Source organism: Colobus angolensis, unplaced genomic scaffold (genome assembly GCF_000951035.1).
Source record: "Colobus angolensis palliatus isolate OR3802 unplaced genomic scaffold, Cang.pa_1.0 Scaffold3, whole genome shotgun sequence".
Lineage (NCBI taxonomy): Eukaryota > Metazoa > Chordata > Mammalia > Primates > Cercopithecidae > Colobus > Colobus angolensis.
Window position 1 is genome coordinate 25,694,018 of NW_012116265.1, and position 13,314 is coordinate 25,707,331.

At 50.3% G+C, this 13,314-nt stretch overlaps 1 protein-coding gene across 1 annotated transcript in view; it reads left to right on the forward strand.

Moving 5' to 3' along the window:
* The first annotated feature begins 3,963 nt into the window (after positions 1 to 3,963).
* Positions 3,964 to 13,314, forward strand: part of LOC105517289 (nuclease-sensitive element-binding protein 1-like) — a 10,756-nt gene continuing 1,405 nt past the window's right edge. The window contains exons 1-4 of the mRNA XM_011949789.1: positions 3,964 to 4,023; positions 4,767 to 4,846; positions 6,449 to 6,647; positions 10,305 to 10,421. Of these exons, the coding sequence (XP_011805179.1) occupies positions 3,964 to 4,023; positions 4,767 to 4,846; positions 6,449 to 6,647; positions 10,305 to 10,421 (456 nt within the window). The remainder of the gene's footprint in view (positions 4,024 to 4,766; positions 4,847 to 6,448; positions 6,648 to 10,304; positions 10,422 to 13,314) is intronic.

A 13,314-nucleotide genomic window follows, 5' to 3' on the forward strand; every position in this document is an offset into this window, starting at 1 on the left:
GGGATTCCCCAAGATGAAACAGGGGCATGGGTACCAGAAGAGAGTGGATGGATGCTGATGGAGTAAGGTCACTTAAATAAGAAAGCTTAAACATTCATAATCTATCCGTTTGTGGAAAAGCACCTCTAGGGGCAGTACCAATGTAAAGTTTTCATCATTCTTTTGGCTACCTCAGGATCCCTTTCCATATGTGTTTGGTGTAATCACCACTGCAAGGGCCATACAGTCCTATTAGTAAACCATTCTTCCCTTGAGTTCTTCTCCCAATACCAGCTCTAACCAGTGTCTTCCCTCCAGAGCCTGATTATAGACACAGTTTGGGATGGGTTGGGGGAAGTATATTTCTGACAAAGTGATGTTTCCACTTCACACATATGACTAATAGGGAACTTGGCCAGGAATAACTTTTTATACAGTTTTGGAAACCCTGGCCTAGACCATAAATCATGGGATGAAGCTTGATCCCTGTCTTTTAAGTTAAAACTCAATATGCTGCCTGAAGGGCAGAGCAACAGAGGAGCCTGAGATAGAGTACCCAATCGCGTCATCCCACTGGGATAGCCCCCAGGCCTGTGAGGAGGTCACCTTCCCATGGCATTGCCCCCTGGGGCAAGGCAGAAAGCCTGAGCTTGGCCCCTTACTCCATTCTCCTTGCTGCCTTGCCAACAAAAGCCTTAAAAGTCATGGAAACATCTCTGGTTTTCTAACTCAAGAGATTCCAGCAACAGAGGTCAAAGAGTCACATGGGAGTATGTGGAAGGGCAGATATATCTGGGCAGGAAGATGCTTACCCTTGGTGCATTATGTAAGTAGGGGGAAAAAGGGGCTGAAAGGACAGAAACAACATGGCAGGGCTTAGGTCTCTCCGGAGAGAGAAATAGGAGTGGGGGACACTGGCAGAAGAGGCTGAGAAGAGGAGTTTGTCTCGCTGGTTGAGAATCTGGGCATTTTTGTCATGGATTTCCATTAGGAGTCACATCCAGAAAACTGCCAAGCTTCTGACCCAGGAGATGGAGGATAAGAGGGCACAAGATGGCCCAGAGGATGAGTGGACACATTGATAGTTGAGTGGTAGAGGCTCGGGAGTAAGGGTTGGGGTTGGAGCAGCAAATAAGTACATATGAATCCAATGTGATCAAATGCTAGCATGACAGAGCAGGTGGGAGATTCACTGGCAGCAAATAGATATCCCGGAGTGATGAAGGAGGAAACTGTGCTCTCTTTTCCAACATGGAGAGCTGTATTCCTCCATCTTGGCAGAACTTCCAGCTTTCACAGGGCCCAGATCTTTGGGGAACCTTGTTTTGCCCTATATCAGCTAAAAATAGTCGGGTGAAATGCGACTGACCAGAGAATCTTTAACCTCTTTCAGATTTAGCTTTTGGACAAAGTTAAGAGACTCTCTTCTGAGCCTTATTTTGGTAAGAACATCATTGCAGGCGGGGGTGGATGTGGTGGGGAGAAACTCTGTAAGGGCAGGCTAAAAGTTTAAATCAGTTTCTTAGTTTAAATCAGTAGGAATCGTCCTTGGTGGTTGGGGGACTTCAAGATTATGTAGAAAAGAGATAGGGGAAAGGTGTCAGAAAGAATGTAACTACAACCTCCTAGAGTAGTCTTCGCTAAAAAATTATCTTGAAAATAAATGATAGATAGCTAATAAAATAACAGCAACAACAATGCTTATTTTTTCTTACTCCTGTAGGGTTTAGGCAGATTACTTGAGGTCCAAATTCCCTGGTGGCCATAAACAAGAAAACCTTGAAGCTTATTGCTAGTGTATTCTAGCACCAAAGCAATACCTTCAATAGTTAGAGTCTGTCTTAATAATAATCTAGAATAACACATTTATCAAGTGCTTATAATGCACCTGATGCCAAATTTAATGTTTCACAAATATAATCTAGTAAAATCCTGAAAATGAACTTGTGAGAAGGGACTACTGCTCCCATTTTACAGAGGAGAAAGCAGAGCTCAGAGAAGTTCAATAACTATAGCTGGAAAGCAGTGGAAATCAAATTCAATACTGGTCACTTAGACCACAAATTGTGTGCCTTTAACTCTTATGCCATTCTCATCAACACCTACACTCCCTCCCACATCTAGCACTGTTAGGCCTAAGTCTTTAGGAAATGACTCAAAATATGAGTGTATTGGTCAGTGTTCTGGCAGGAGACAGAAGGCACACTCAAATGGGGTAATTGAGCAGAATTTAGAAATGTGACTACTTACAAGTTATGCGTAAAGCTAAAGGAAGCTAACAAGGCAAGGTGAAGCCCTCCGGGGCTAGCAGGGGTGGGGAGCCTGAAGGGTAAAGGGAGAGAAGTGAAAGAGAAAGTATCTGGAGCAGACAGCCACCCATCAGGGGCTATGGTCTTAGGCAGAGGGGCAGTGGAGAGACACAGCCAAGCAAGGACCCATTACAGTAGAACCAGGAGGATAAATAAATACCCTGACCTTGTCCCACCCTTCTCTCTCTCTCTCTCTCATTCTTTCTCTGTCTCTCTCTCTCTCTCTCTGTTTTTGAGACCGAGTCTCTCTCTGTCATCCAGGCTGGAGCACAGTGGCTTGATCTCAACTCACTGCAACCTCAACCCCGCTGGGTTCAGGCAACTCTCCTGCCTCAGCCTCCTGAGTAGCTGGGATTACAGGTGCACACCACCATGCCTAGCTAATTTTTTGTATTTTTAGGAGAGTTTCACCATGTTGGCCAGGCTGGTCTCAAACTCCTGACCTCAGGTGATGCACCCACCTTGGCCTCTCCTGAAGGGCTGGGATTACGGGTGTGAGCCATTATGCCCGGCTCCACCCTCCTGTCTCTTGCTGGTGCCTCCCACTGGCAGAACCCAACTGAAGCCAGAGGGCAAGTGTGCCCAGTAATGCAGTCCACAAGGCCAGCCTCCTGGGGCACAGAGCAGTGGTGGGGGGGAGGATGGGGTGGCTGTGGAGGGGCAAATGGAGATGCCCAGCATAATGAGTCGACACGTCCAGCTGTCTGAAGGCTTCTGCTTTGGACTCAGGGTTAATTTCTTTCACCTACAAGGAAAGGGATGGCTTATGAAGGCTTAGGAAAGAAAGTGATGATCGTTAGGAATCAGCATGGATTCACCAATAAAAAAGATGACCTACTCATTGTACTTTTTTGGAGGGAGGAGACGGGATTCCTAAGTTGGTAGCACATGGCATTGTGGTAGGCAGCAGAGCAGACACCTCATGGCTCTCTTGACAACAAGGAGGGCTGGAGACAGTGTCACTGGTACAGCTGGGGATGTGCTGAGTGACTGGCCCTAAAGCTGCTAACAAACTGATGGACGTCAGCCTGATGGGTGGTTCCATCCATGTTCCAGAATCTCCCACGGCCCTTCCATTTCAACCGTTCTATTAGAGACTAGGAATAACTCTCAGAGGCAGCTCACATCTTGGATAACAGAATTAGAATCTCCTAAGATCCCAACAGTTTGGATTCATGGTGGCTGAATGTAACAAGATGAAATATAATAGGATTAAAGTACATCTGGAACCTGGGGCTAAACAAATGGAATTTTAGCCTGGGATGGGGCAGATGTGAAAGACTCAGGGGTGTGTGTTGATCGTAAAGTTGACATGAGTCAACCTCAACAATTACGAAGAAAATTGGTGTCATCTTAGGTAACATTAACTGAAGAAGAGTGTTGAGGATGAGGGAGGTATTTCTCCTGCTGGTCTCTTTACTGGTCTGTCCCACTTGGAATGCCACTGCACTGCTTTTAAAGGAGAAGCAAAATGCAATGGATCGCATTTGCTGACAACCATGGGGAGGCGGGAGGGGACTGAGAGCGTGTCACACGAGAATGTGTGAAGGAAAAGCAGAAGAGATAAATAAGAGAGCTGGCAAATAAAAGAGAGGTCCTCAAGTGTCTGGAAGGTAGTCATGTTGAAGAGCCTTGTTGGTGGAGGACAGAAAGAGAGTGCAAAGACCACTGGGTGATGGCTAACCAGGCCGGCCTAGAGCGCAACCTGCTGGCAGTCACAGTGAGACGTGAGGTGGTAAGTTGGCTTCCCCTAGAGATGTTCGCACACAGGGCTGTTGGAGAGACTACCTGGCATGAAAAGGAGGGCATGTTGTCTCAAAGGATCTCTGTGAATTCGAATGCCTGGACACATGAGTATGTTTGTATGCCATGTCCCCTTCATGCTAACACTTCCTTGGGCATGCCGACCCATGATGGAGTGCACCCATTCATAGTCTTCAAACTTTGGAGCATCCAACATTCTCCTTTAAGTGACCTTTGGGAATCTATGGAGATGCAGATTTCGCCAGCATCACGGAAGGAGCCAGGGCTTTGGGGTCTGGCAGATCTGGGTTTGAATTTCCCCTGGGCCACTTCTGGCTGTAAGATCTCAGAGAAGACACGTTTGGCACCATCAACCCCTGTTGCAGACCCCGGGCAGGCACCAGGGATTCCAGCGCGCGTAGCAACAGACATTGGTCCTACCCTCAGGAGGCTTACTGCTCTGGTCTGTCTCCTGTTCTGTAAAGCAGGAATAATTTCTACTGTCCTGCAGCGTGTTTGTGGAATATGTGGGAATCTCAGAGTTGGTTCCCTTTCCATTCCTTTCCTTGCAAGGAGCACAAAACTATAGTCATTCACAGGAAACCACAGACACTCAGAAACCCTCATGGGCCCTTGTGTGAAATCCGTCCCCTTCTTTCCTTTCAAAAAGGTTGCTGAACACCAGGCCTGCCTGTCACTGCTTCCTAAATGGCTGGCCTTCCTCTGTGGCTGCAGCTCTGCTCAGGCCACCCATTCACTGACTTTCCCCTGAAGGCTCTAAGGGACTTTCTCCTGGAGACACTATACACAATTTGGTGAGATGTTGATGGCAGATGTGGGACGGCCACTCTTTCTTAGCAAGCAGGACTCCCTCATTTCAGTGGTCCTGGGTCTTGATCCTGCAGAGTTCTCAATGTTTGGGCTGAGTGAGAAGTCGTCCAGTTTCAGAATTCACTTAGCCAGAAACAAGTGGCTCTTCCTACCCATCTTTCAAGGTTCAGCCCAAACACTGCATTGCCTAGTTTCTGGAAGCATTGCCTAGTTTCTCCCCTTCCCCTAAACATTCTGTGCCGCATAACCAAGGACCATCAAAGATTGGTCTCATTTCCTGTGTGTTCCCACTTTACAGAACAGGAGACAGATCAGAACAGCAGCTCCCTGAGGGCAGGAGCAGTGTCTGTTGCCACATGCTCTGGAACCCCGTGCCTGCCCAGGCTCTGCACCACGAGCTGATTCTGTCTCCTAACTACAGTGTAAATCCTCAAGGGCAAGACCAGGTCCTCTGATTCTCTGAATCTATCAGATTGTTTAGCTCCATTTTGGGAAGATAGTAGATGCCCAGTAAAAGCTTGCTATTGGATTCTTATCCAAGCTTCTCACAAATCCCTTTTTAAAGTCAAGAGCAGAAAGAGTAAGTAAGCATTTATTCATTCAACCAGCATATTTTGCAAAAATCTCAAATCCATGATTCACAAACTAAAAGCTATTCAGCAGCACGTCTCACGTGGCCAGCCCAGTATTATTCTGTTTTTGTTTTTAATTAGTGCAGATATTTTTTAAAACAGGATACTTTATACAGAACTCTGGATTTCCAGACTGTCTTAAATACCCAGCCAAAAGTGAGTGGTGATGCCCCCTTTAGATGGGCCAGCCTTCTTCAAGTCGGGACAGTGCTCACCTGGCTTCGCTCCTGTGAGTTACTGCCAGCCCCATCAGCATTTGAGTTCGTAATCCAAGGCTTATTCGTTTAAAAGCTACTGACATCAATAGGAATCTCACAGAATGGTGAACTCAGAGACACCTGATTTCCTTGGTTTATTTCTTGACCCACTGTAGGATGTGCCAACCCCCTCCAGCTCAAGATTTTTTCTTCCCCCCGTGCAACCAAATCCTAATGCCCATTGCAGGTGTCTGCATCTCCTGTCAGTCCTGCTGATGGCTCTGTTGGCAGCAGACTGAGCGTTCTTGCCCCAGAACTTTTGGGGAGTGCTAAGGTGGGCAGGTGTGTTCCCTGGCAGGGCATGGCTCCAGATTGGGCCCATAGGGCCCCAGCAGCTGCTGTCCATGTGTCACTTCCCAGGCAGAGGGAGGGCGTCCGGGGAGACCACCCACTCAAGGGCTGGGCTGCCTCTCCAGAATCTCCTTTCAAAGACACCCTGGGAAGCGACCCTCGACTTGCCCCGTGCCCAGGCTCTCAGGGTAGTCGGGACCCTCCCAAGGTCCTGTTTCCTGCCCTCTGCAGGCCCAGATTTCAAAGCTGTCAATTCACTCCTCCTTTCCTTCTTACCCGCCTCCCGCCCTCTTCTCCTCCCCAACATTCTTTGCTTCTTGTTTATATTGCAGAAAACATCTGCGAGAGTAAATGACTGAGATGAAAGATTTTGGCAAAGGGCTATTTTTCTTTGCTTGGCTTACAGGAGGACAGATGAAGGCTTTAGCTTCATCCTCGCCTTCCCCAGCGTGACTCCCTCCCCCAGCTTCCAGAGAGGAGAGAAATGGGATCTGAATGAAGACAGACCAGAAGGTGGCCCAGCCGGCCCCAAGGCCTCAAGTCCCCAGGCAGGGGAGATTGTTTTTCCTGTGGAACAGGCTGGCCTGGAGGAAAAGGCTCCACAGGTGGAGAGGAGGGGGCTTAGATCAGCATGCTTCTGCAGCTGCTTCTGCAGGGCTTTCCCTGCTGGCTCTGCACAGCCTTTCCCCCAGCGCTGTCCACTCTCTGCCCTCCCTCCAGGCCACACAGTCAACCCTGCCAGAAGTAGACCTTTTGACATGTGATGAGGGAGAGACCATCCCGCCAGTGTTTCCTCTGTCCCTCCCTCCCCTCTCTCCTGAGCGGTTGTGATGTCCAGGGAGTGACATTCTGGGCTGCACAGCCTCTCTCCTACTCCAGGGAGCTTTGTGGCTTTAGACAAGTTAACAACTTCTTGGGTCCTCAGTTTCTCCCTTTGTAAATTGGGGATAAAGATACCTGCTTCACAGAGTTGTAGTGAAGATGAAATGAAATGATGTAACAATGCATGCTCTACACAAAACCAGGTACTTAATAAATGGCGATGATAATGGTGTTGATGATCAGGAGGAGGAGGAGGAGGATGAGGGTGACCTGGTGGGGTGTGGGGTGGGAGGCAGGGAGAACCCTGAGGCAGAGTCTCTAGGTGACTTTCTCTAGGTGACTGAACCTCCATGTTTCCCTCCGTGGATGGAGTGGAGTTCATTCCATCCTCTTCCTTGTAGAGGGATTGTGAAGTAGGGCTGAATGATTACACTTGGTGCAGATGAGATGAAGAGGTGATGGGGAAACCAAGCTTCACTATCCTTGGCACTATGAGGGCCATTTTCCTCTGTGACTCTTGACTGACCTGGCACTTGCCAGCTCTCCTGCCTGGCCATTGTCACCAGGGGGCAGGGGCCAGTGGCCCTCATCATCTGGATAAGCCCCTGGTGCCATGCACCATGAAGACAGGTCTGTCAGTGCTGCCCAGGGCTGAGTGTCCTGGGCCCCAGATTCTCGGTCTGGGAAGCCCCCACTGACGTGGCACCGGTAGCACCAAGGTTTCCAGGGTGGCTGGCTCAGAGGCTCCCGTAGAGCAAGGCCAGGGATGTGGCTGTCCTCAGAGAGCAGTTGGGGAGCTGTCCCCACCCCATCTCTCCTGCCAACCCTGCCCAGAGCCTCCCTCTTTTTCATGGTCCCTGGTGTTCCTGTTGGAGTCGTGCAGTGGCCATGCACTTCCTGGCAACGGCAGGGCCAGATCTTAGGAAGACCTCAGTGCCCGGACCAAGGCAAGGCAGCTGTCACTCAGGCAAATAATCGGCAGATTCTCACTAGGTGGGACAGGTAAGTTCTGATCCAGGTGTAGGAGGAAGAACGACAGCTCATGGGCAGCAGCTCAGGAGGTAAACAGCTGGCGGCTGAGCTCCAGGGCAGGAGATGCCCTCTTAGCCTGTCTTTGTCCAGCCTGGGTCCACCAGGCTCACCAAATGAATCTAGGGATGTCTGTTTATGAAGCATGAAACTGGTGAGCACAGAGCAGAAGGTCCAAGCCTGACAACCTGTCCCGGCACTTCTGGATCTGCTCTGTCAAATCCTCCACACACTAAGGAGAAACAACCTTTTCCTGCCTGCAGGCTTCCTTCAGTACACGCATAGGAAGAAAAAGCCTAGATCAGTCTAGCCCTCCTAAACACAGATGCCTGAAGCCCCTGGACTGATCTCTGCAGGGGCTGAGGCAGCAGTCCTAATAGATGAACTATTAGCTCCTATGAGCTTGACCCTGGGGCTTGGCCCCCCACCAGGCCCACTTAGTATATTATTCAGCTCTACATTTAATGATGGGGAGGCTGGTGCGGTGGCTCACACCTGTAATCCCAGCACTTTGGGAGGCCAAGGTGGGAGGATTGCTTGAAGTCAGGAGGGTGAGACCAGCCTGGGCAATATAGCGAGATTCTTTCTATTTTAGTTGAAGTTGAAAAGAAGGTATCTTTGCTAGAGTTCAGAAAAAGTCTTATCTGTTGAAAACTCATGCAACTTAAAGTTCTTTCATCATGGACAGCATACTGGCCTGCCACGTGGCATGACCCGTGAATGTGGGTGGGACTGCTTGGTGTTTTCAGACTGTTGGAAACAGTGGCCTGTTGATCTCAGAGAGAGCCAAATTAAGCTGATTTCACTATTTATAATCTCTCCGGAAATAAGCAAAGAAGAGAAGTCTAATTAAATGATGGGGAAACTGAGTCTCAAGCGATCAAGCAGCATGCCCCAGCCATGGACTGCTAAGTTTCAGTTGCAGCATCAGGATTTGAACCTGGATCTGTGTGGCTCCAAAGCCTCAGCATTCCCCCGACTGCTAGACCTACAATGTCCAATATGGATATCACTAGCCACATGTGGCTATTTAAACTTAGGTAAAGGTTCTGTTTCTCAGTCACACCAGCTCCATCTCAGTGCTCAATAGTCACATGTGGCTAGTGGCTATCCTATTGGACAGTGCAACTCTAGAACATTCCATCTTTGTAGAAAGTTCTGTGTAGAAAGTCAAAGCAGCACTATGACTAGGTTGTATGGAGGCTCTTTCCTGTTTTAACCAGGCTGCTTAAACCCTTTTATTCAGCTGCGAACTCATCTAGTCTCTGACATATACCCTGTCCCCTCTCTCTGTCTATCCTCAAAGAGAGGGTGGTAGTTCTTGACCCCGCATAATGAATGGGAACAGTGGGAAGCAGGGGGAACAAGTGACCCATGGGGGCTGGGAGCCAGGAGCTCAGCCCGGTCCTCCCTGCCATGCTGCACCTTCCTTGCTGTGTCTGTGCAGAATTGGGGCCTGGCTGGTCCTCTCAGGGGTGGGGGCCCGTGGGGCCTAACTCAATCACCCGCCCAGGCAGGCCCAAAGGTCACACTGCCGGCCTGCGGTTGCCTTTTCAATTACCCGACCCGCTAAATAGGACCCTGAGAGCGAGCTCTGGGTCAGAGCGCAGGAGAAAGGGGCTCTGTGTGGTAGTCCTGGAGCTGCTCTGCACCCCGCACAGAGGCCAGCTCTGTGTAGCACTGCCCAGAGAGGCCGGGAGGGGTGGCAAGCTCTGGTAGCACACAGCAGCCTCCCTGTTCTGATACCGGCTCCTGCATGTTGGGCCTCAGTCCTCAGTTACCCCATCGAGAAAAAGGGGAGAAGAATCTGAGAGCTGCACAAAGGTTTTATATTTTGGGGTTCTGGGCACAAATCTTTGAGCTTCTCAGCTGCCCTGGGATGTAGGCAGGTACCTATAGTCATCTCTGCGGGTGGGCTGAGACGACCAGGCTCAAAGAGAGCCCTGCCCCAGATTACCCAGCTAGATGGCCACAGAGGAGGCTGCCTGCTGCCAGGTGAGCAGGGTCCGGGCTTTTCAAAGTCACTGACAGTGCTCAAATCTGGTTTTGCCCAGTCTGAGCTCCTTGTACCTGGTGCTGTCAATGCCTGCCATTCCTCTGGGTTCTCCTGGCTCCTGGAGGACAGGGACTGTGTTCTGCTCCTTGCTAAAAACCAGCACCTGGACCATGCCTGGCTCTTAGAAGGCCCTCAGCAGACATCAGATGGATGGATGAATGGCTGTGGTTGAATGTGGGCAGAATGCTTGGGACAGCAGTGTCACCTGGTTCCTGTCTGTTGTGAGGCAGTTACCTGTCTCAGAGAAAATAGGGAGATGGCAGAGGCTGGGAAATTACAGTCTCAATTTCCTCCTTAACCAGCCACTAGCAACAGAGAGAAAAGACCCCACTGATGGGAACCTGGTGCTCCTCAGGTCCCACCTCTTAGGGCCGGTCTCCAGCTCCTCCCTGCCCTCTTGGCCATGGCTGCTGGAAGTCAGAGGCCCACTCTGGGGGCTGACTTCCGAGATGTGCGCCAGAGTGCCCCGCGGGTGGGTGCCCCTGGCAGGCCCTGGCTGGGCGGAGGCTGAAACTGGAGCAAGAGCTGTGTGTCAGAGGGTACACGGCTGCACAAGAAGACCTCAGCCAGGATGAACTGAATCTGCCCATCTCCTCCATGCGCCTGCCCTCTCCCCTGACCTGAGCAGGTTTGCAATTCATCCGCCGTCCTCAGATGCTGTTCCTGCTATCAGATGATGAAAATGGAGATTCGTCTTGAAGAAAGAAAGAAGTAGCTCACTTCCCCCACACCCCTAGTCTATTTGAGCCCCTCCCCTCCCCCATCACCATGTGTTCCTGAAACCTGGGGCTGTTCCAAGCCCTAGATGTGCTGGAAAGTATATCCCGGAGCAGCTGTGAACCTGCTCAGGCTGCCGTGGCCCGGGGTGAATCAGAAACCAAGAGATAGGCCAGCTAACAATGCAGTCCCTTGTTCCTGCATTGAGAGAGAGATCACCATCAGCACCGGGCTCCTGAGAGTGGGGGCAGCGAGCTGGCACACACACACACACACACACACACAAACACACACTCACCATTTGCCTCCTGGCACAACCCACTCACCTAGCCCACCCAGAGCAAGTGCTGGGGAAAGGTGTTACATAGCAGGCCTGAGACCATCACGACTGCCTGGCGGGGCCAGCCTCTCTCTAAGGTGCCTCCATCCCAGCCTCTTACTCTCTGCTTTCACTCTAACTCACCTGGGAAGGCAGGGAGGGAGCTGGAGGGGAGGGCTTGCATGAAGCTTGAATGGAGTGGGATTGTCTTGAGGTTTTCCACTGGGCTGGGGAGCGTGAAGGGCACTGGGATGCACAGCCTAAAGGGGGTTCTTGGAGCCTGAGAGGGTTTGGGAAAGCCTGTTTACAGGAACCAGACACCCTGAGAAAAATAACTTGCAGGCAAGTTTTGAAGCAGGCCTGGTCACGGAGCTGGCAGCCACTCAAGGCCGTGGTAGAGTCGGGGGCCTTCCCATCAGGCCTGATTACAACTGCTCGCGATCCTCGCCAACTGCAGGCAGGAAGTGCCAAGCACCCATGGGGGTCTAAACCACCCACAGAAACAGCCCTGTTCACACGCACCACATCCTGGGAGATGGGGCAGGGAGTTCTCTTCCCATCACAAATGGAGAAACTGAGGCTCAGGGCCATCTGCCTGCCAGGCACGGACAGCAACAAACTCAGCAGCTCGTGTCCTTAATGCAATTCATAAAGGCAGTGGGGAGTTCTGTCCACCAGACATCTCCCGTGAACCTGATCTGAAAGCAAACGAGGAAGAATGAGCAGAAACACTCCCTGGCATAAAGGTGTCTCCACAGCCTCATCTTCTTAGACAAGGCGGGCAAAGCCCAAACTCTAGAATGCTTCCAGGATAGAAAAAAGCCTTAATGCCAAGACAGACCCACTGGGATTCCATCAGCTCTGTATCACTGGGCTGATTCCCTGTCTTTATCCCCACTCAGACATCCTGCATGCTCTGCCTCAGAAAGAGCTTTCAAATCCTGCCCCTTGTGTTCCCTTCTCAAGCACCATTGCCTTCATTCAAGCCCATATCATCTCTTCCTGGAGTGTCATCAGAGCTGTCTCTCCATCATGCCAACATGCCAACAACCATGCTTGCAGCTTACAAACCTTCCTGCTTTTCCTAACCTTCAGGATCAAGTGCAAGCATCCGAGTCACACAAGGCCCTTTAAACACTGGGGCCAGCCCCAGTTCATCCTCATCTCCTTTTGTTCCTACCCAGTAACTGCCACGTCAGGCAGCTAACTTGTTCTTTGACACCCCTGTGCCTTTGCACATGCTGTTTCTCTGCCAAGAATATCATCTCTCCAGCACAGTCTCTACGTGGAAAAATCACACCCAGTTTCAGAATTCAACTCAGGTGCCCTCTACGCATGGGCCTGTGTTTGTGTCTCCATGGTAGGGCTTCTTTGAGCTATAATGATCATTTGCATATCTGTCTATCTCATCAGACCTGTGGTTCTCAAACTGGGGTGATTTTGGCTCCAGGAGACATTTGGCCATGGCTGGAGATATTTTTGGTTGTCACAATTTGTGTGTGAGGCGGTGCTACTGGCATCTTGTGGGTGGAGGCCAGGGATGCTGCTAGACATTCTACAATACACAGGATCATCCACACAACAATTTTGTGGCCCCAGATGTGAGTTGTACTGAGGTTAAGAAGTCCCGGACTAGTCTGTGTGTCTCCTGAGGCAAATTCTTATTTGTGTATCGATAGCTAGGCCTAAAGAGGTATCCTATAACTGTTTCTTGTTTTTTTTTTTTTTTTTTAAAAAAGATAGGATCTTGCTATGTTGCCCAGGCTGGGGTGCCATGCTCATAGTGGACTATTCCCAGTCATGCTTATAGTGTGCTACAGTCTCCAACTCCTGGCCTCAAGGCATCCTCCAGTCTCAGCCTCCTGAGTAGCTGAAACTACAGGCATGCACCGGGGCACCCAGCTTTCAATAACTGTTCTTTGAATAAATGAGCAGAATGACTTAATAGTTATATACTCCCCACCTGTGGGATGTGAGTCACCATAAGCCCACCAAGTTAGAACTTAAGAAAGCTGACTAATAGTGAGTGAACAAGCATATTGACAAGGATAGAATAAAACATGCAAGTGAATCAAATGCTTTGCTTTCAGTGAAGAAAAGGACCAGCCTATTATCAGAGTGGACCTCAAGTTAGGCATGAACACACATCATCACTGTAGCACTTCTTTTTAAATTAGGGGCCTGTGATTAAGAAGTATCAGTAAATTGAGTTCGATTGGTAGCGGGAGCGGAGACCGGACCCCAGAGAGCCCTGAGCAGCCCCACCGCCGCCTGCCATCACACCCCGGGAGGAGCCGCAGCTGCCGCAGCCGGCCCCAGTCACCATCAC